Source organism: Schistocerca cancellata, chromosome 5 (genome assembly GCF_023864275.1).
Source record: "Schistocerca cancellata isolate TAMUIC-IGC-003103 chromosome 5, iqSchCanc2.1, whole genome shotgun sequence".
Taxonomy (NCBI): domain Eukaryota; kingdom Metazoa; phylum Arthropoda; class Insecta; order Orthoptera; family Acrididae; genus Schistocerca; species Schistocerca cancellata.
The window spans coordinates 738,627,551-738,647,935 of record NC_064630.1 but is presented as its reverse complement, the minus strand read 5'-3'; the positions used below and the strand labels follow the sequence as shown (position 1 = coordinate 738,647,935).

General features: G+C 43.1%; 1 protein-coding gene across 1 annotated transcript in view; it reads left to right on the top strand.

The window, feature by feature from the left end:
- Nucleotides 1-20,385, top strand: part of LOC126188053 (serine/arginine repetitive matrix protein 2-like) — a 354,700-nt gene that overhangs the window by 213,679 nt on the left and 120,636 nt on the right. The window contains exons 7-8 of the mRNA XM_049929488.1: nucleotides 6,901-7,038; nucleotides 9,472-9,555. Of these exons, the coding sequence (XP_049785445.1) occupies nucleotides 6,901-7,038; nucleotides 9,472-9,555 (222 nt within the window). The remainder of the gene's footprint in view (nucleotides 1-6,900; nucleotides 7,039-9,471; nucleotides 9,556-20,385) is intronic.

Sequence of the window (20,385 nt, the reverse complement as noted above, 5' to 3'; positions counted from 1 at the left end):
TGGCTGTTAGAGACCAGACAGCTCCTTAGCCGCTTTCAGTGTGGATTCCGAAAATTTCGGTCCACGGTCGACAACCTGACCCTCCTAGAGGCGGCTATTCAGCAGGCTTTTCTCCGTCAGCATCACTGTATCGGTATCTTCTTTGATATCAGTAAGGCATATGATACTACTTGGAGACACTGTATTCTTGCACAAATGCATCAATGGGGCTTTCGTGGCCGCCTCCCCATTTTCATTCGGTCTTTCCTGTCTCAGCGGTTTTTTCGGACCCGCGTTGGTAACACACTGTCTGATCGCTTTGAGCAAGAGAACGGTGTCCCCCAGGGCAGTGTTTTAAGTGTTACCCTCTTTGCCATAGCCATAAACAGTATAACGTCTACAGTGAGGAGTCCAGTACAGTGCTCCTTATTTGTGGACGACTTTGCTGTTTTCTGTTCCTCCTCCAGTGTTGCAACCGTGAGCCGTCAGTTGCAGCTAACAGTGCAGCGGTTAGAGGAGTGGGCTGCAAAGACGGGTTTTCGGTTTTCTGCCGATAAGTGTGTTTGTGTTCATTTTAATCGTTCTCGTCATCTTTTTTCTTTGCCTGCCTTGCATATGGGGGATACTGTCCTACATTTTAGAGACACAGTACGGTTTCTAGGCCTAATTTTTGACTCCAGGTTGTCATGGCTGCCACACCTACGTGACTTGAAAGCCAGAACGCTGAAGGCACTGAACATTCTCAAGTCCCTCAGCCACAGGTCTTGGGGCGCAGACAGGGCGCGTCTCCTTGAGTTTTATGAAGCTTTTGTGCGTTCACGGCTGGACTATGGCTGCACAGTATATGGGTCAGCGAGGCCATCTTATTTGCGGATCCTTGATGCTGTTCACCATGCTGGGATCCGACTGGCCACGGGTGCTTATCGGACCAGTCCCGTACCCAGCCTCTGTGCTGAGTCTGGCGAACCGCCACTTACCATCCGGCGGCAGCTCCTGCTGGTGCGCCAGGCTTGTAAGTTTCTTGCAGCTCCCAGCTCGCCTGCTCACCGTCTTGTTGCCCATCCACCTCTGGACCGCCTTTTTTCCCGCCGTCCCTGGGCTACGTTGCCATTTGGGATCCGTGTGCAACGTGTACTAGAGTCCCTCAGCGTGGAGTCTGTACAACCCCAAATCCAAGGTTTTAACCGCCTGCCACCCTGGTTACTGAAGAGGCCCAGAGTGATTTTAGATTTATTGCAGTACAAGAGAGATTGCTCTCCTGCCACCGTTTTTAATGCAGCATTTTCTGCCATTTTATCTGAGCACCACGACTATGTAGCTGTTTTTACGGATGGGTCGAAACAAGGGGATTCTGTTGGTTGATCAGTTGTTTTTCCATATCGTGTCCTCAAGGTCCGACTGCCTCAGACTTTTACTGTCTTTGATGCAGAATTGTCTGCGATCTTGCGGGCACTGGAGCACATGAGACATTCTTCCTCTCCTAAATTTCTTGTCTGTTCCGATTAACTCAGTGCCCTTCACTCATTGCAACGTTTGTATCCGGCAGACAAAATTGTCCAGACCATCCAGGATGCCCTCCTCCGACTACAGCGACTGGGGAAGGTTGTAGCTTTTTGCTGGGTTTCGGGGCATGTCGGCATTGCTGGGAATGAAAGGGCAGATCTCGCAGCCAAGGAGGCGTGTCTCGATCCACAAGTATCTCAGTGTGCTATCCCCTTGCACGCACTCACCTCGCTGTTGAGCTCACGGGTCATGCGTCGGTGGGAGGATGAGTGGCTGGAAGTGACTGACAATAAGCTCCGTATAGTCAAGCCCACAACGCGTGTGTGGTGTACTTCCTTTCAGCCCTTCCTTTCTCCGGCGTGAGGACCCTCCAATGTGTGGTGCTTGTGGCGTCCAGGTCACTGTGCACCATGTTTTATTGGATTGCGTTTTATTTTCTGACCAGCGGGTCGCGGCTGACTTGCCCGCGGACCTGCCATCTCTTTTAGGCAACACTCGGATGAATGTGGTTAAAGTTTTAAAGTTCTGTGCCCTGTCAAATGTTTTTACAAAGATTTTAGGGAGAGGATTTTAATTTGCTCACTGTGTGACAAGCTCGCCCATATTTTATTAAGTGGCCAGCCAATAACAATTTCCTGTGACATTCTTGTTGCTATGTTTCCCCTTTCCTTAGGTTTTACTTTCTTATGTAGCATTTTCCTTCTTTTCCTGCTTTCTTTGAGTGTGTGCTTTAGTTTTCTTAGGTCTGTCCACATTCGTTCCTTTTAATGTGTGTCAGGGCGCTGATGACCTCGATGTTGAGCGCCCATAAGCCCCAACACACCACCACCACCACCCATTAATCACAACACTTATGTAAGCCTACTATATGCTCATTAAGCTTTGATATTTTACTGTCATCATTACTACACACTCTTTCTCACAACACAACTGTAGCTTTTTTCCACAGCAACTTTACCCACTATAACACTTGCAACCGTCTTGGATGCAAGAGTCGGTGGGTTGCGCTATCCTTTCCATATTGATGTCACTATATTTTGCAAGAAGTCTATGTACCAATGATGATCCATGATTTATTGGTGGACTTTTTGGCTTGAGCTCTATAAATCCTCTTTATAAAAAATATTTTCAAATATTAGTAACTCTTCATCATTGAACAAATACTTGGAATTTACATTATCTTTGTCACACACTGGTCTCAAATCTACTTACTGGTGAAATGATTTAATGCTATGGATGGGTCCCTCATTTATTGTTCCACCTCTTATCTAATGGCATTCAGTCAGATTATCACTAATACTTTTGTCGTTTTTAGTGCATATATGTCCATCATGATTTGAGAGACTGTTCAGAACATGGTTAACAGTAATGTCAGTTATTTTTGTCGGGTCCATAAATGTATTGTTAAGTAGTGCACTACAATGGGAAGTTATTCTAGTGTGGAAATTGACCGGAGAAAGGTTTTTACATGTGATCATCAAATTTTGCAGATCTTATGTGCCACAAAGTGTGTGTCTGAATGTTGAAGTCCCTAAGTATTAGCTTTGTTTCATGTTTAAACATGTACTCTACTAGACAGTTCTTCAAAAATAGACTAAAACTTTCTGATGGTGTTCTGCAAATTTTTACAATCGGTAAACAAGAATTATTTACACACGATTCTGTAGCACAAACTTGAAAATGTTATGCTAGGCAAAAAATGGTGAAATTACAGGCGATGCTGTTCTTGATATAGATAGCAACACCATAATAAGTCATAATTATTTATGACATACTGATAGTAACATAATGCTCACTACAAAACAGAAAATGGGCACAATCTGTACCTTCTTTGGTCATGCACATTTACTCAGATTTTGTTGAGATTACCATCTTGGCTTGTAATGCTTTGATGAACAATTTCCAAATTTTGATTGCTATAATTGGTTACACACTTTACTTTAAAAAAGAGCTGTTGATTGATGGATTGAGAGTGGCACCTATAATACGTTTTACACTTGTTTTTTCACTAGCCATCTGCCCAAGGCAGCATTTACATAATCATGGCGTTTCTTAATATTTTCTTGAGTTTTAACAAGCCATTTGCACAAACATGTTGACTATTATAGGCACTTACAGCTGTCTGCATTTTTGCAAATTAAGGTAATTAAATTTGTGTTTCCACATCAGTTAAGATGTATTTCAAAATGATGAAACCATTTTAAAAACCAGTGCAGGCTCTCAGGTTTATTATGCAAGGTGCCTTTGTTGCACATTGTGTATAATCACATTACTGGTATCACGTAGCATTGGTGGTCGTGGTGGTGGTGGTGGTGGTGGTGGTGTGTGTGTGTGTGTGTGTGTGTGTGTGTGTGTGTGTGTGTCAGTCACATTTAAAACCTGTTTTGTGCTATGGGGACAGATACAGGTTTTAAATGTCACACACATCACCAGTGCTATGTAAGTAATTTAACAACAATTATAATGAAACTTCCTGATAGATTAAAACTGTGTGCCGTACCTAAAACTGTGTGCCAGACCGAGACTCGAACTCGGGACCTTTGCCTTACGTGGGCAAGTGCTCTACCATCTGTGCTTCCCAAGCATGTCTCACACCCCATCCTCACAGCTTTACTTCTGCCAATACCTCGTCTCCTACCTACCAAACTTTACAGAAGCTCTCCTGCGAACCTCATTCTTGAAACAATTATAATATGTAAGCATCATGATGTTCATGAATGTGTCTAACCTGTTTACTTTTTATTTTTATTTATTTTTATATATTGTATTCGCAGATAACTGGTCTTTGATACACATACATGGTGGAATAAACACATTTTGCATATTAAAATTGTCAGTCTCTGGTGGTCTTTTACATAGTTTCCTCATTTAGAAGTTACATTGAATCTGTGGACCCACACATGAAGAAATTAATGTTGTATATTTCTGAATAATGCTAATTTTTAATTCTTGCTGCCTTGTTAATACATGAGAATCAATTCATGCATGTGGGAAATGCAAGGAACAGTTACTTTATGCTTCAGTTGGTATAGACCTGTTCTTAAGGCGTTAACAGACTACAAACCTTTGTCGTGTTTGACATCAGATGAATTGCCAAATATCACAATATAGTCCGCCTTGGTTATCTTATGAGAAGCATCGTTTACTGTAAATAACACATGATCCATGTGAGCACCAGATTTCGTATGACCTAATGTAATTATATTATTATTGACATTTTAAATTTCTTGAGCCACATTTTGAAGATGACTATTTCCCAGCAAAAGAGATTGCCACTCATTAGTTTGGGAATAAAACCTTGATATACTGGTCTTCTTGCTAATGATGCTAACTACAAGTCGTAAACAGTTGCCACAGTATTATTATTACTGAGTTAGGCAGCATTATGTCATTTAGGCAGTTTTAGATTGTTGTGTAAATCAATGACAAAAGTATAGTATCATCGTAGACTAAGATAGTTTTTACTATAAAATCTGTGCAAGCAACTATTTTTTATATTGCGCTGATTAATGACCAACATGGTTTTCGAGCATCTGGTTCCATATACCTTCTTCGTTATTTGCATACCAGCATTTGATAAGATTCCAATTCTGCATTGAAACTAGTTGTTAATAGAGCTATTTCTTATTTCAGTAAATGCACGAAGTATATGGTTTTGGTAACTTAATATACTTAATTAGCGATTTTGCCAGATGCTGAATGTGTGTAATCTCTTTTGGTTTGCTGTTGATAACAGTTACCATGATATTTGGTGTAAAGTTGTCTTGCCATTCTGTCTTTACCTACCATTATTAATTCATACCTATGGTCTCTGTAGAATTGTGGCACATATACTATGGGATCTCAGTATGTTTAATTAATATTGGTGTGTCTGTATTTGCATATTGCAAATGCTGCATTACTAAATGAAAAACGATGGTCCAGAGTAGATTACTTGTTTGTAGCCAGATTTTTTGTAGAAAAAGGAATGGCATTTACTGTTCACATTTTCTGTTCTACAAACTGTGGATTCTTGAAAACAACTTTCAATCAAAATTTAAGCAGATGGCAGATTTTCTGCTGGTCTTGCTAGCTGTGTCCTGTAATTGGTATCTTTGTATCCTTTTTTAAGATTCCATACCTCAGTTGGTAAAAAAACTGAATTCTTATAGGGTTACTTTTTTGTCCATCTACCTCCCCCCCCCCTCCCCCTCTCTTTCTGTCTGTCTGTCTGTGCAACTGTTAAAATCCTTTTTCTCAGGAATATATCGAGTTGAAATTAATGCCACATACTAAGGTATGTGGTCTCTTTGCTGTGTGCAAAACAGAAGCTTGTAAGTCATTGCTATCAAGTGATCTGCCATTTATGTTGCAGCAAAGTTTGAAATTTTGATACTTGCAAACTCACTCATTACAACCTCTAGGGCACTTCCTGTTATCTCAGAATCATGAAATTTGGTAAGAAACAAGGTTTAATAGAACAAGTAAAGGAAAAAATCAGAAAATTGCTAATTTGTAATTGCACCACAAAAAAATTCCTTTTTCATTTGTTATCCATCATCAAACTCAGAAGGGGTGATAAAAAAGTTTCCATTCAGTTTCCATTCGAAGGCCATACTGTGCAGTATCAGTATACCAATTATGTAGAAGTGCCGTGAGCATTGTGGCAATCATTCCACTGACGCATCAGGTTGAAGATACGTGTTCAGTATAATACCATGTCTTGCTGCTTGAAGAAGTCCATTACTGCTTGCTGCACATCCTCATCCAGCACTGATCGTCGATCCTTAAAGGCCTTTTTTAAGGAGCCAATTGTGTAATAATCGCATGGGGAAAGATTAGGACTGTAGGATGGGTGCTTGGCTGTCTCTGACTTGAGTTGGCTTAACTTCTGTGTTATGATAGTTCCGACAAGGGGAAGAGCATTATCGTGCAGCAGCAGCACCCCTTGTCACAGTTAGCTTTATGTTTTGCATTAATTGCACATTATTCATTCTCAATGTCTTCTTTTTGTCCTTCAGCAGTTAAGAAAAAATAACAGCATGTTGGTCCCATTTGGACACACTTGGTAAAAATGTCGCCACAGTTAACATTTCCGTATTTACCACACACATGTTGAAAAGACATGTATTCCACAATAATCCCTTGCCTACATGTTGATGTTTGTATACCTGCATTGGAGTTGCACTGTGTTGCATATAGACTTCAGGGTTGCCCTGAGACAGAAACTTTTTGATTTCTCCTTATGAAATTGGAACACTCTCTAAAGTCTCGGAATTCCTGGGACCGATATCTTACCAGTACCAATGTCGATAACTGGCAAGATTCATTGATATTCTCGGTTTCTTGGATGGATGAACTGTCTGTATACATAATTAAGTTTGTACAGATGCCTCAGAGCATTGGTCCTACTAGCACCTGGCCAATTTTTTGTTACAGGTTCAGAATGAAAAGAGCACCATCATCAGCAGTGACAGCACCATCGCTACTGGCACCACCATCAGCAGCGATAGTCCTCAACTCGGCAACAGCTTCGAGGGGGGTCGGTTGGGGGAAGCAGAGCGAGCACAGAGAGATGTAAGCTTTAGGTGGTTGAAGTGCAACACAAGAGTTAATGCAGCAGGGCACCACAGTAGTTAGCAGTTCAGAAATTGTGCATTTCATGATGCCCCTCTTGTCTCTTGTCACCTCCCTCTGTATGGACTGTGTTATTAGTCTCTGTGGTTTTACACAGTGTACAGTTGCCTCCACAAATAGAGTTTGTAAGTGGCTACACATGGTACAAAAATGCAATATTGTGTAAACAAGAAAGTAAAAATGCAACCTAATTGAGAGAAACGAAGTTTGTGCTCACTAATGACCAAATTGTCATTGGTCCTATAGGAACAAACAATACATAGTAGGACTTGGGCTTTTGGAATACTATACTTTTTCCAAAAAATTAACTGAGAAAGGAAAGAATTATAAATCATTTTCTCCATGTTTCCATAACTTCTTTCCTGTGTTCTTTTTATTTTCCCTTCCTGTTTTCTTCCCTCATGAAGAAGCAACTTTTCGATGACCAATTTTGTGACTGCAAATTAATATGTAAATATTTTGATATAGTCTTGTTTCTGTGTATCCTGACTTTGTTAAGTACCTTCATTCGTAATAGATGCCTGTCTTTTTTAACTTTCTTGTGCGTAGCCCCCCCCCTCCCATCTCTTTCTCTCTCTCTCTCTCTCTCTCACACACACACACACACACACACACACACACACACACACACACACTCTCTCTCTCTCTCTCACACACACACACACACACACACACACACACACACACAGTGTGTACACATTACTGGGCAATGTGAGCAGTCAAACAGGGATATAATTTTGAATATTTTTGTATATGTAACCATTTTCTCAATAATGTTGCTGTGAACAGCCAGATATATGGGATTTTGTCTCTCTTCATTGATTATTTTGCAGGTACTCATGATAGTATGAAACTTCTCTTAAGCTTTTCTTATTTATGTTCTATTTCGGTACTTACGTTTGCTGTTTTAGGTTCTTGTCTGATTACTGACATTCATCTTTTTTGGTAGCTACTTAGGGATTGTCATTTGATGCTACTCCATATGCTGAAGTTGCAAAGCCATTACTACATGTGTTATTTTAAATAAACCATAGGGCACAAATACAGTTCTCAAGATTTAATGGTAGATAGCTATTGAGAAACAAAGAAAAACTCATCTACTCTTCTGCTAGCCAAGTTAGTTAAAAAGTTTCTTGTCCTTAAGAGTATGATTACAGCCCATGCTACAAATGTTTCCAAGTGCTGGATTCTGTTGCAGCCACTTCAGCAATTTTATGTACTCATAAACTATTTTCATACCTGCTACAATCATTGAAAATTCCCTATATTTCATTTAATTACTGACAAAAATAACTTGATTTGATGAAAGGCTCTGAATGTCTAATGAGACATTTTATACTTTACTTACAGTTGACATAAGTGGATAAAAGGCAATGTGTAGTGGAAGAACGGAATGTTGCATAATTGGTTTAATAATAGAAAGCACACGAATCTGCTTCTGAATGTACTTTGCCTCAATGTTTTACATACTGTTTTTACTCTGAATGGTCTCATTAACTGCATTCGTTGCTCATCCTTAAATACTGGGACACTTGTTTGCTTGCACACGTATAGGGCAGCAAAATTGTAAAATTGTTTAAAATTTGTTATAAAGGGTTTTCTGTTGTTCCCTCATCCTAATTCTCTCTGTACTTTGAGTTATCGATTGTAAACATCTTTCCATCATACATACTGCATATGAATTAAGATAATCACTGTCCTTAATTCTTCTTTGTTAGGTTCATTTTACTCCTTGCATGTTACATTCTGGAGCTTTTTTCTATCAGTATTTATAATAGATATGGAGAACACACAAACAATATAAAATAGCAAGATGTAAATTATTTTTCAAACAGTTTCTGCTATTTAGTTTTCTTGTGTAGTGCAAATCCAAATATTTTGTAAACTACAAAAATCTTTACTGTCTTTCATAAAATAATGTTTTATCTCATGGAAAAATGTAAATAAATACAAATTGAAAGTTCTTAAAGTTTCATTATTTATGGTAGTGGTATTTATACCGTGTTGTTATCAGCTATAATACAGTATTTTGAATAAGTGTGTATTTGGTCTTCAGTGTTCCTTTTTTTCTCTCCGAGCAATCAGGAAAATTCAGTGTCTGATTCATTTTTATACACAGAAGTAATATACATTCCCAGCATTAAGCACATGACAAACAGTGGCCATTAAAACTATTTTGTCAGTAAGTTGTATGACAAACATGGTTACTGTATTGTTTTAAAGTATTTCTATCCAATTGTTACTAAGTTCAAATAAACATAATTGAAACATAAAAGTAATTTGTTTTCTTTGTGAATAATGTGTGGTGACTGAGTGAGGCATGTGAGCTAGCAGGAGTTCAGTTGTTGCGGAGCGCATATGTGTCGTGTGCAGATGCGGCCTGCGAGCTGGCGTCTCACCTGGAGGACAACAGCAGCTAGCAGTCATCAGATCACTCGTCCCATCACAGCATCCGAGGTGAGTCACTGGAGGAAGGTCATGGGGAGGGTAGATGATGTTCTCTGGATCACCAGGTATCTGCCCTTCGATGTAGGCATCTCAGAGGCTGGATAAGAGTTGCTAGGTTGCAAAAGATTTTTGTCTTAGTAGTTAATAAAAACCCTTTGTGTTTTCAGTAATTGTTTGGGAATTATTTTCTTTCTATACAACACATTCAGTGCCAGCATTACAGATAAATGGTTGGGGTAGAAAGTGCCATTTGAATAGTTCATGTTTGCCCTGTTTTGTGTACACGCTGGAATATGTGCTAAATTTTATGTAACTTTATGAACAGAATATTATTCAGAATTGAATAAAAGATTTGTAACTCTTGTTCTTGAGCATCTGAAATAGCTTTACAGTGACAGAAGAGTCTTACCTGTTCTACTCTGCGTGAAACAATGGGCATCACTGCTTTCACTTTATATACATTTTCTTGAAGTCATAAAACATAGTTATGTTAAGTTATTTACTGTGTTAAGTCCTATTGAAAATAATGTAGGTCCCCTGCTGTGAAAGGAAATAACAGTTATCTGATGTCTGCATGGATTGAAATAGCAGATATAAAAAAAAAGTTACATTTAGTTCAGCACATATCTCCATATTTTGCTCTCGTTCTGTGTTTTTAAGAGTTGAATAGGTGCAGATGCCTTAAGTCTTTTCAGTCCTGTGTATAATTTTGAATCACTTTAATGAAATCTGCTGCGTATATTTAAATGTGCATTGTTACTTTCTTTCTTTTATTTCCTTGGAATGGTAAGTCAGATGCAAGATGAATAGTACAATCTGGTGCTGAATGTGCTCATTTAAGATTGCAAGTTCATACTAAAAATTAATATAAGTGGAAACTGATCTTTCAGTTCCACTATTTTAAACATTAACATTTTATGGGACGGGAAAGTTAAGTGGGTTCTACAGAGAGTGTCGGTCTGCTGTTCAGATTGTTGCATTCTCATCTCATCGGCGGAAGGCTTAGCAGAGTTCAGACCATCTGGTGCTAAGGGCTTGCAGGGGATCACGTGTAAGGTTCCATGAGGTGAACCCACTGTGCTACGGTAGGTACTGCGCTTGTGCATTGCAGGAGGAGCAGCAGATGTGGTTACTGGTTTGCAGGTCAGCGCAGCACCCCGAGTGTCATCGACGCGACGGTCAACGGTCCTGGCACAGTGACTCACCACCCCTCACACAGCAGCCAGCGATCCACCCGTGCCCGGGAGTGGGGGCAGGGGCGCATCACTCACGCACACGACTGCTCGCACGTTAGTGCACACATCTGTCCACCTGCCATTTGTGTGCAGCTCCAAGTTTCCCGACAATTGGAATTCCCTGAATAGTCTTGATTTCCTGTTCTGTTTCTTTCTCACATGTTTGTGAGGCTGTGGTTTGATTAAGTTAATTTTGCTAATAGCCGGCTGAGAGCGTTATCAGCAGATTATTGCTCTGCTTTGACCTTGCTCTTTTCATTGCTTGAATAAATTAAAAGGCATAATTTTAGAATTAATATAAAATCAAATATTTTTATATAAGAGAAGCATCTTATATGATAAATGTTAGCTGTTCATTCTGGGGGGGGGGGGGGGCTTTTGTGAAAACATATTAAACATATTTTGTGTGTAAATGTGCAGGCATGTTTTATTGATCAGTGCGCCACATAGAATTCTCTTTGTCTTTGAAATGCTTTTCAATTTATTCATTTCACATTATGAAATTATATGAGTAGTAATAAGGTTATCAAATGTGTGGTGCACTGATTGGGAGTACTGATTATTATTGTTGGTGTGTTAAGGTTTTGCATCTAACATATTATTCTCAATGTTTTTAAAAATTATTGTTTAATTATTATGACCTGCTGGTGCATAGAAATTTTTGGAATTGCTATTTCGTAGCTATCAAGTACTTTTAAAAGGGTAAAAATATTTTCACAATAGCCAACAAAAACGTGCTGGGCCTATTTTATACTTCTTTCTTGTGTTCATTATTGATGTCTTTTGAATTTGTGTTGAAAATATTATATCATATTAGAGGTAGTATTAGATATGACCATCAAATGTTTTTCCTTTATTTTAATCAGTTTCTTAATTGATTTGGAAAAAAAAATGGAACACCAACCCTGAGGCAGTAGAGACTACTCATTAACTACCCAAACTGGAGTATGCCTTGTATACACAGATATTGGATTACTTACAATTTTCTTAATCAGGTAAAAAGTGAAAAATAGAAAAAAAAGGTGCTACAGGAGTGAAAATGCCACTTTAAATTCTAGATGTTGTGTTCTTCTTCAGCTGTTCTTCTTTCGGCAGCTGGTCCATACATACACTACCTCTGTTTCAATAAGTTTCACTTTTTATAGTATTCCACTATGGTAGATCCGGTAAATAACATCGTTTTTGTGACTTACCTTTGCAGTACCTGAAAAAGGTGTTAGTTGCACAAAATAGTGCTTACTAATTCTCTAGACAAATGGAAAGAAACAGGTAACTTAACATGGAGCAGTGTTTTGATAATTGGTTTAGTGCCACAGACAGTGTTGGCATGTCTCCAACATTCTAATTCTGTTCTGGTGCTGTACTTGAGAAGTTAGATTTGCAGTCACTTATTCTAATTCATGGAACACACTCTTTCTCTCACATACTTTCACATCTCTCACATACTTTCACATACTTTCACATCTCTCACATACTTTCACATACTTTCACATCTCTCTCCCTATCTTTCTTAACCTCATCTTGAACTCTTGCTCCCTATCTTTCTTAACCTCATCTTGAACTCTCTCTCCCTATTTTTCCTACACACTTTTGCAACTCTCCCTCACTCTCTGCTCTTTCATCTTCCTCATCCCATCTCCTCCTCTGAAAATCACAATACCATTTCCTATTTTGCCCCACTCTTTCATACGAAAACATCTTCTCATTCCCCTATTTACTCCTTCTCACCGCTGCACTACTCCCCTGTCCTCCTCCCTTCCACCCTATCTCTTATCACTGTTGTTTTCCCTTCCACTTTCCTTATATCCTGCATACTCTGTCTCTCCTTTCCACACCATCCATTATATACATCTTCATGTGCACACATTTGTGTGTGTGTGTGTGTGTGTGTGTGTGTGTGTGTGTGTGTGTGTGTGTGTGTGTGCGTGTGTGTGTGTGTGTTTTCTCTGAATATGCAGCAGTGACTTGTGGAATGTTTGAAATAAACTTTTGAGCAAAATATTATACACATAATTGTAGGACATTCCATCATCAGATTTGAAACTCACTGTTGAACTTTCGGGCTCCTGACACCAAAGTTACCATTTGCATCATAGAATACCAACCTTGGAAATTTTATTGTAGTGTTGATCTTATTTGTGGCTAGACGATTTCTGAAAATATTGCCTACATACTAGAGATGGGCAAAACTGTTCTTTTCAGAGATTGGATCAGAACTGTTCACTCCCTGAAATGAATTAGCTCTTTTTCATGACTCACCACTCATTTACAATAGAAAATAAATGGAAGGCACATTGCCCTTTAAACTTGGTTTATTCCAGTACTATACCTGTATTTTGATCTTATTTGATCCTATTTTGAAGTAACACAGATAATGAGTAAGAATTTTGTATTGTTTATTGAAATTTCCACGATATGACAAAGTTTTTGATTATTGATTTATTTTGCACTATCGTGGTTTTTTGGGTGATCGGAAAATGTTGTAACTTGAGATTTACATTAACAATATATTTGGCTATAATGTATTAAAATTTCATTAACCTCATACAAATACATCGCAAGCCATATATTTTTAAAGTGAACGTTTCCTTCCGAAGACGCCTAAAATCGCAAAATCCGTACCAGAATAAGAAAAAAAAAAATTTGACAGTAAAACGAAAGTGCTGCATATAGCCTTACGCAGAATAAAACAAGGAAAATATTGGTGTATCACATTTTGCGATACGTTTATCGGTTCGCTCGTAATTAAAGCGTAAATTCGAGTGTCCATAATAAAAATCCTATAGTAAGAGGAGTCATCAGGAACCTAATCTAATCAGTTTAAACAAATAAAAATAAAATAAAAACAATTGATGTATACATAACATAATAATGTAATATACATAGCGGTATTACTACGAAGAACAATATCCATTGGGGACGAACTCTGATGCAGAGGCGCTGGGTCGAGCCACGAGCTGTATTACTGCATTAGCTGAGACCGCAGAGACCAGAGTGACACCTGAGTCGCTTTACTCAACGCTCTGGCTAGAGTCGAGATGGTGGGGTGAGCGTTGAGCGGGCGAGTTCCGAGGGTGGTGGGAGCGGTGAATTCACCCGCTCCGAGACAAATCGTCCGTTCCCTTGCGAGCAGGTTTTTGCAAGTAGTTCCTATGTTATCCGCTAGGTGGCTCTCTGTCCTGTTGCTCGCATCAACTGCCCAGAGGGCAGGATGTGCGACTGAAACAATCGCCGACAGAGTGCGATGCGAAGTTAAGCTGCGCCAGACACTGCACACGGCAGACGACGCACAGAGACGGCACGGCATATGTGAAACACAAAATCCAATGGGGCACTGCACAATGCAGGCAGCCAAGGTAGAAGCAGGGCAGAGGCCGGCGCTGGCTGTGTTGTGTGGCGTGCACTGTGCTCTGACCAGCAGAGGCGCTGCTGATATGCTCCGTCTCTCTCTCTCTCTCTCTCTCTCTCTCTCTCTCTCTCTGCCATGGGAAACGTTTGGAGCTACCGTTCTTTTTTTCTGAATCACTGATTGTTCACTCCTTTGAAAGATTGAACTCTATGAATTAGTTCAAGAGCGGATCCCCCATCTCTACTACATACTGTCATGGTCTCGACCTTTCACGAGAGTGTTTAACAGCATCTCTCATAAAGTACAGGGTGAGCACAAAGTCTTGCCCTGATTATAACAATTTATTACAGAATAACCATTTGACATTATAATTTACATTTGATGCCATTACATAGGTTAGTGTTACTACATTTTTTTTAAAAAAAAGAAAGACCACTTACGTGTGCTCCCTGGGTAGCTCGGAGAATGTCGAGGCAGTATGCCAGTTCCCACCAGGTGTTTCGTAACATGTGTTCCGTCACAGTACCCACAGCAGCTTGTATCCTAGCCTTCAGTTTGTCGATGTTAGCAACTGGTGTGATGATGAATCTGTCCTGGATATAGCCCCAGAAAAAAAAGTCAAGGGGCTTAATGCCTGGAAAGCGGGGTGGCCAGGGTGTTGGACTGTTCCTTCCAATCCGGAAATGTTTCATCCAGGAAATCATGCAATATCAAAGCCCAGTGGGAGGGGGTTGCTCCATCTTGCTGGAAAAGTATCCGTGGTTGAGTTTCACTAACTGTGGGGCAATGAACTGTTGCAAAACATCTAAGTAAATGTTAGCGGCAATGGATTTTTCCGCAAAGAAAAACTGTCCAAATACCTTGTTATGCATGAGGCCGCACCAAACATTCACTTTTTCACTGTCTCTCTGTAACTGTACAGTAGCATGTGGAGACTCTGAACCCCATATACAAACATTATGCCTTCTTACCATTCCACTGACAGGAAAGGTGGATTCATTGGTGAAGCACATGTGATTTGAGTAATTGTTAGCGCCATCAATCCTGTTGACAATCTCAGTTGCAAATACATGTCAGCAAATCATTCAGTTGCAAGGCCTGCACGATTTGCACTTGGTAAGCATGCAACCTAAGCCTTTCATGAAGAATCTTCAACACACTTGCTTGCGGTATTTGAAGTTTATGTGATGCTTGACGAGTTGATTTAGACATACTCCATTGAAATGATTGCCAAACATGATCAACAGTTGCATCATTCACACGAGGCCTGCCACTTCGAGGACGATCTTCAAAGATGCCTGTTTAATTAAACTTTGCATACCATCACTTTATTGATTAAATGTCAGGAGGGCTGTGTCCATAAGAAGCCTAAAATTTACGCTGAACACTGATGGGCGATTTCGTTTTGTGAAACCAAAGCACACACTGTGCTTTCTCCTGATTCGACGCCATTTCGCCAGCAACTAACCTGACCTAACAGACCACATCGGTGTTGTAGAGCGCTAGCACCATCTATTGGTCACAACAACTATTAACCTATGTAATTGCATCAAATAAAAGTCATTATGTCAAATGGTTATTCTGTTATAAATTTTTATAATCTTTGTGCTGACCCTGTATATTTTTATATTATTAATTCTAAACATTGGGTAGAGTTCTTTAATTATCTTGACAACTTTATTATATTGTGAAAGTCAGTTCAAAAAACATACAGTTTCCAAATGTGCATGCAGTTCATGACCTGTGAGAAAAATTTAATTTCTTTGTCTTATGACGTGTCAGATAAATGTGAAGTTTTATTGTCATCCTTTAATATGGATTTCTTAGATTCATTATTTCCTGCATGGTAAATGTTATGTAGTTCGCTAGCAAATGAACAAAGTATTGCTTTAAAGGATGGGATTAACAGATGAACTCAGTAGATCTTGGTACCAATACAATACATTGAATTGTATCGTAGAGTTTCTGCAACCTCTAGCTTGTAATATCACACCAGTACAATTTTGTGACTTCTAAAACTAGGGTAACTTTTGCTGCCACAATAAACCAGCATTTTCAAAATGTTGTTAGATTCCTGGGTGTAGAGAACTCCTTAATGTCATCTGTTAACAGCAGTAGAATATCAGACATATACTTGACTGAATTGTTTGTAATCGTTGCTGAAGAACTTTACATATTTTGATTGTTGATAAAATATGACGACTCTAATTACAGTGTAAAGTTGTTCCTTTTTATGCTGTTTTGTTAGTTGCATGGGTATTTGTAAACAGTTCCATGTATCAATTCCAAAACATTGCAGGAACATAAATCTTTGTTTTGTCCTTGGGACCAGTGGTTTGAACCTTCATAACAAGAAATGGAAAGCTAATGAGAATGAAACATATGGGTATGTGACACAAGGTTTGAGGCCATTAAATGTGACCAGATACAGACTGCAGTTATATAAATTATTTTATTTGAATCAACTGTGGGTTCTTAATGAAATATTGTAAATTAGCTAAACAAACAGTGTTTTTGGCCTTGTTTCACAGATTTATTATTAATGTTATTGCACAACCTAGGCTTTGGGTTATAAGCTCATTTTCAAGTACATTACTGAGTCCCAACGATGGTAATGCACATCATCTTTGGGAATCGGTAATGTACTTAAAAATGGGCTTATAACCTGAAACCTAGGTTGTGCAATAATATTAAAAATAAAATTGTGAAACAAGGCCAGAAACAGTGTTTGTTAAGTTAATTATATAAATTATTTGAGGGAAACGTGACAATATTTCCTGTTTTTATTCCGCATTCCCCAGAAGAATACTCAGTGGCAGCTTCACATTGTAAGTGCTGCAAAGCATTTCTATACAAGTAAGTTTTGCAACATTGTGGTATAGTAACCCGCAACCATAAGTGTCAAAAACAATACTGCTTGCTTGGTGTCAGAACTGTTTAATCATCTGAAGGCTGACACCACAGTAAAAAAAAATATGCAAAGTAAACATGATAGTGAGTTTCGATGACACCTGGTTCATTGTCAGTGCATACTGTATATATTTTTGGCTTGTCTGGATTTCTTCTCGCAAAATATATTATCCTTTTTAGGTTTATGAAGATGAAGAAAAATCTAAAGTGGTACTAGGTTATTGCAGATTCTTCTGCCTCCGTCCCTTCATCTGTATCCCTGTACACCCCCCCCCCATTTTCTCCCGCCTCCCCACACAGCTCCCTCCCCCTCCCCCACCGTCCCTACCTCGCACTCCCCCACCCTCCCCACTCTCCCACTGTCTCCCCCACTCTCCCTCCTCTCCCTTCATCTTTATTCCTGTGCCCTCTTCTTTCTCCCCTACACTGTCTCCCTCCCTCTCCCCTACACTGTCTCCCTCCCTCTCCCCTACACTGTCTCCCTCCCTCTCCCCTACACTGTCTCCCTCCCTCTCCCCTACACTGTCTCCCTCCCTCTCCCCTACACTGTCTCCCTCCCTCTCCCCCACACTGTCTCCCTCCCTCGCCCCCACACTGTCTCCCTCCCTCGCCCCCACACTGTCTCCCTCCCTCGCCCCCACACTGTCTCCCTCCCTCGCCCCCACACTGTCTCCCTCCCTCGCCCCCACACTGTCTCCCTCCCTCGCCCCCACACTGTCTCCCTCCCTCGCCCCCACACTGTCTCCCTCCCTCGCCCCCACACTGGCTCCCTCCATCTTCCCCTCTCCCACATTCTACCTCCTTCCCTCCCACCGTCTCCCACACTCTACCTCCCTCTCCCACAATTTAATTCCCTCCCTCCCACCCTCTCCCACACTCTACCTCCCTCCTACTCTGATAAAATGGCAACAACTTTTCATGACAACCAGATGGCCACTTCTGTTAAAACTTTTGGGCTGATAGGCAATGGCCGATATACAGGGGGTGGCCAGAAATACGGAACACCAGAAACTTAACACATTACCATGCTTAATACAGTGTACAGAAGCCGTTTGCTGTTGAAACAACTTCCAGCTGTCTCGAAATGGATAAATAGAAGTCCTGTCATCTGAAGAACAAACATTGGATCATGGGATGAACCTGGTCATCCAAAATGGTCACATAATCCTTGGCAGTTATGCGACTTTGAAGAGTGAGTATGGGGCCCATGGAATACCTGCCAAAAACCTCAACGAACCACACCATGTTTCACTTTTGGCAGCAGGCGGCCTGCATCGTAGACTTGGGATGGCATATGCCTGCCGCCAACTCCCTCCCTATCCCCCACTCTACCTCCCTCGCCCACCCTGCCTCCCTCTCCCCCAACTCTGCCTGCCTCCCTCTCCCCCGACTCTGCCTGCCTCCCTCTCCCCCGACTCTGCCTGCCTCCCTCTCCCCCGACTCTCCCCGCCTCCCTCTCCCCCGACTCTCCCCGCCTCCCTCTCCCCCGACTCTCCCCGCCTCCCTCTCCCCCGACTCTCCCCGCCTCCCTCTGCCCCGACTCTCCCCGCCTCCCTCTCCCCCGACTCTCCCCGCCTCCCTCTCCCCCGACTCTCCCCGCCTCCCTCTCCCCCGACTCTCCCCGCCTCCCTCTCCCCCGACTCTCCCCGCCTCCCTCTCCCCCGACTCTCCCCGCCTCCCTCTCCCCCGACTCTCCCCGCCTCCCTCTCCCCCGAGTCTCCCCGCCTCCCTCTCCCCCTACTCTCCCCGCCTCCCTCTCCCCGGACTCTCCCCACCCCCCTCTCCACGACCCCCCCTCTCCCCCGACTCTCCACGCCTCCCTCTCCCCGACCCCCCCTCTCCCCCAATCTCCGCGCCTACCTCTCTCCGACCCCCCCTCTCCCCCAATCTCTGCGCCTACCTCTCCCCAACCCCCCCTCTCCCCCAAACTCCCCGCCTACTTCTCCCGCACTCTCCCCACTTACCTCTCCCGCACTCTCCCTGCCTCCCTTTCCCCCACTCTCCCTCCCTCCCTTTCCCCCACTCTCCCTCCCTCCCTTTCCCCCACTCTCCCTCCCTCCCTCTCTCTACCTCTTCTGTCCTCCATCTTGCCCCCACCTCCCTCCCTCACCCTTTCTTGCCCCCCAGATCCCTTCCTCAGTCCTTCTCACCCACCACACTACCTTCTCCTCCTACCCTCTCTCTCTCTCTCTCTCTCTCTCTCTCTCTCTCTCTCTCTCTCTCTCTCTCCCCCCTTCCTCCCACTACCTCCCTTACTCACCCCTCTCTTTGCATTGGTCACCCCCACCCCACTGCTTCGGTTGCCGCCACGCCACTGCCTCGGTTGCCGCCACGCCACTGCCTCGGTTGCCGCCACACCACTGCCTCGGTTGCCGCCACACCACTGCCTCGGTTGCCGCCACGCCACTGCCTCGGTTGCCGCCACGCCACTGCCTCGGTTGCCACCACGCCACTGCCTCAGTTGCCGCCGCCCCCACTCTGTTTCGGTTGCACCAACACCACTTTGTCTCGGTTGTGCACGCCCCTTTCTATCTGGGTCTCTCCCACCCCGCCCCGTCTAGGTTACCCACACCCTGTCCCATCTGTCTTGGTCACCCCCCATATACTCCAACACATCTTGTTGCCTCAGTCGCCCCATCACGGCTCCCTGCCTCAGTCGCCCCCTCACGGCTCCCTGCCTCAGTCGCCCCCTCACGGCTCCCTGCCTCAGTCGCCCCCTCACGGCTCCCTGCCTCAGTCGCCCCCTCACGGCTCCCTGCCTCAGTCGCCCCCTCACGGCTCCCTGCCTCAGTCGCCCCCTCACGGCTCCCTGCCTCAGTCGCCCCCTCACGGCTCCCTGCCTCAGTCGCCCCCTCACGGCTCCCTGCCTCAGTCGCCCCCTCACGGCTCCCTGCCTCAGTCGCCCCCTCACGGCTCCCTGCCTCAGTCGCCCCCTCACGGCTCCCTGCCTCAGTCGCCCCCTCACGGCTCCCTGCCTCAGTCGCCCCCTCACGGCTCCCTGCCTCAGTCGCCCCCTCACGGCTCCCTGCCTCAGTCGCCCCCTCACGGCTCCCTGCCTCAGTCGCCCCCTCACGGCTCCCTGCCTCAGTCGCCCCCTCACGGCTCCCTGCCTCAGTCGCCCCCTCACGGCTCCCTGCCTCAGTCGCCCCCTCACGGCTCCCTGCCTCAGTCGCCCCCTCACGGCTCCCTGCCTCAGTCGCCCCCTCACGGCTCCCTGCCTCAGTCGCCCCCTCACGGCTCCCTGCCTCAGTCGCCCCCTCACGGCTCCCTGCCTCAGTCGCCCCCTCACGGCTCCCTGCCTCAGTCGCCCCCTCACGGCTCCCTGCCTCAGTCGCCCCCTCACGG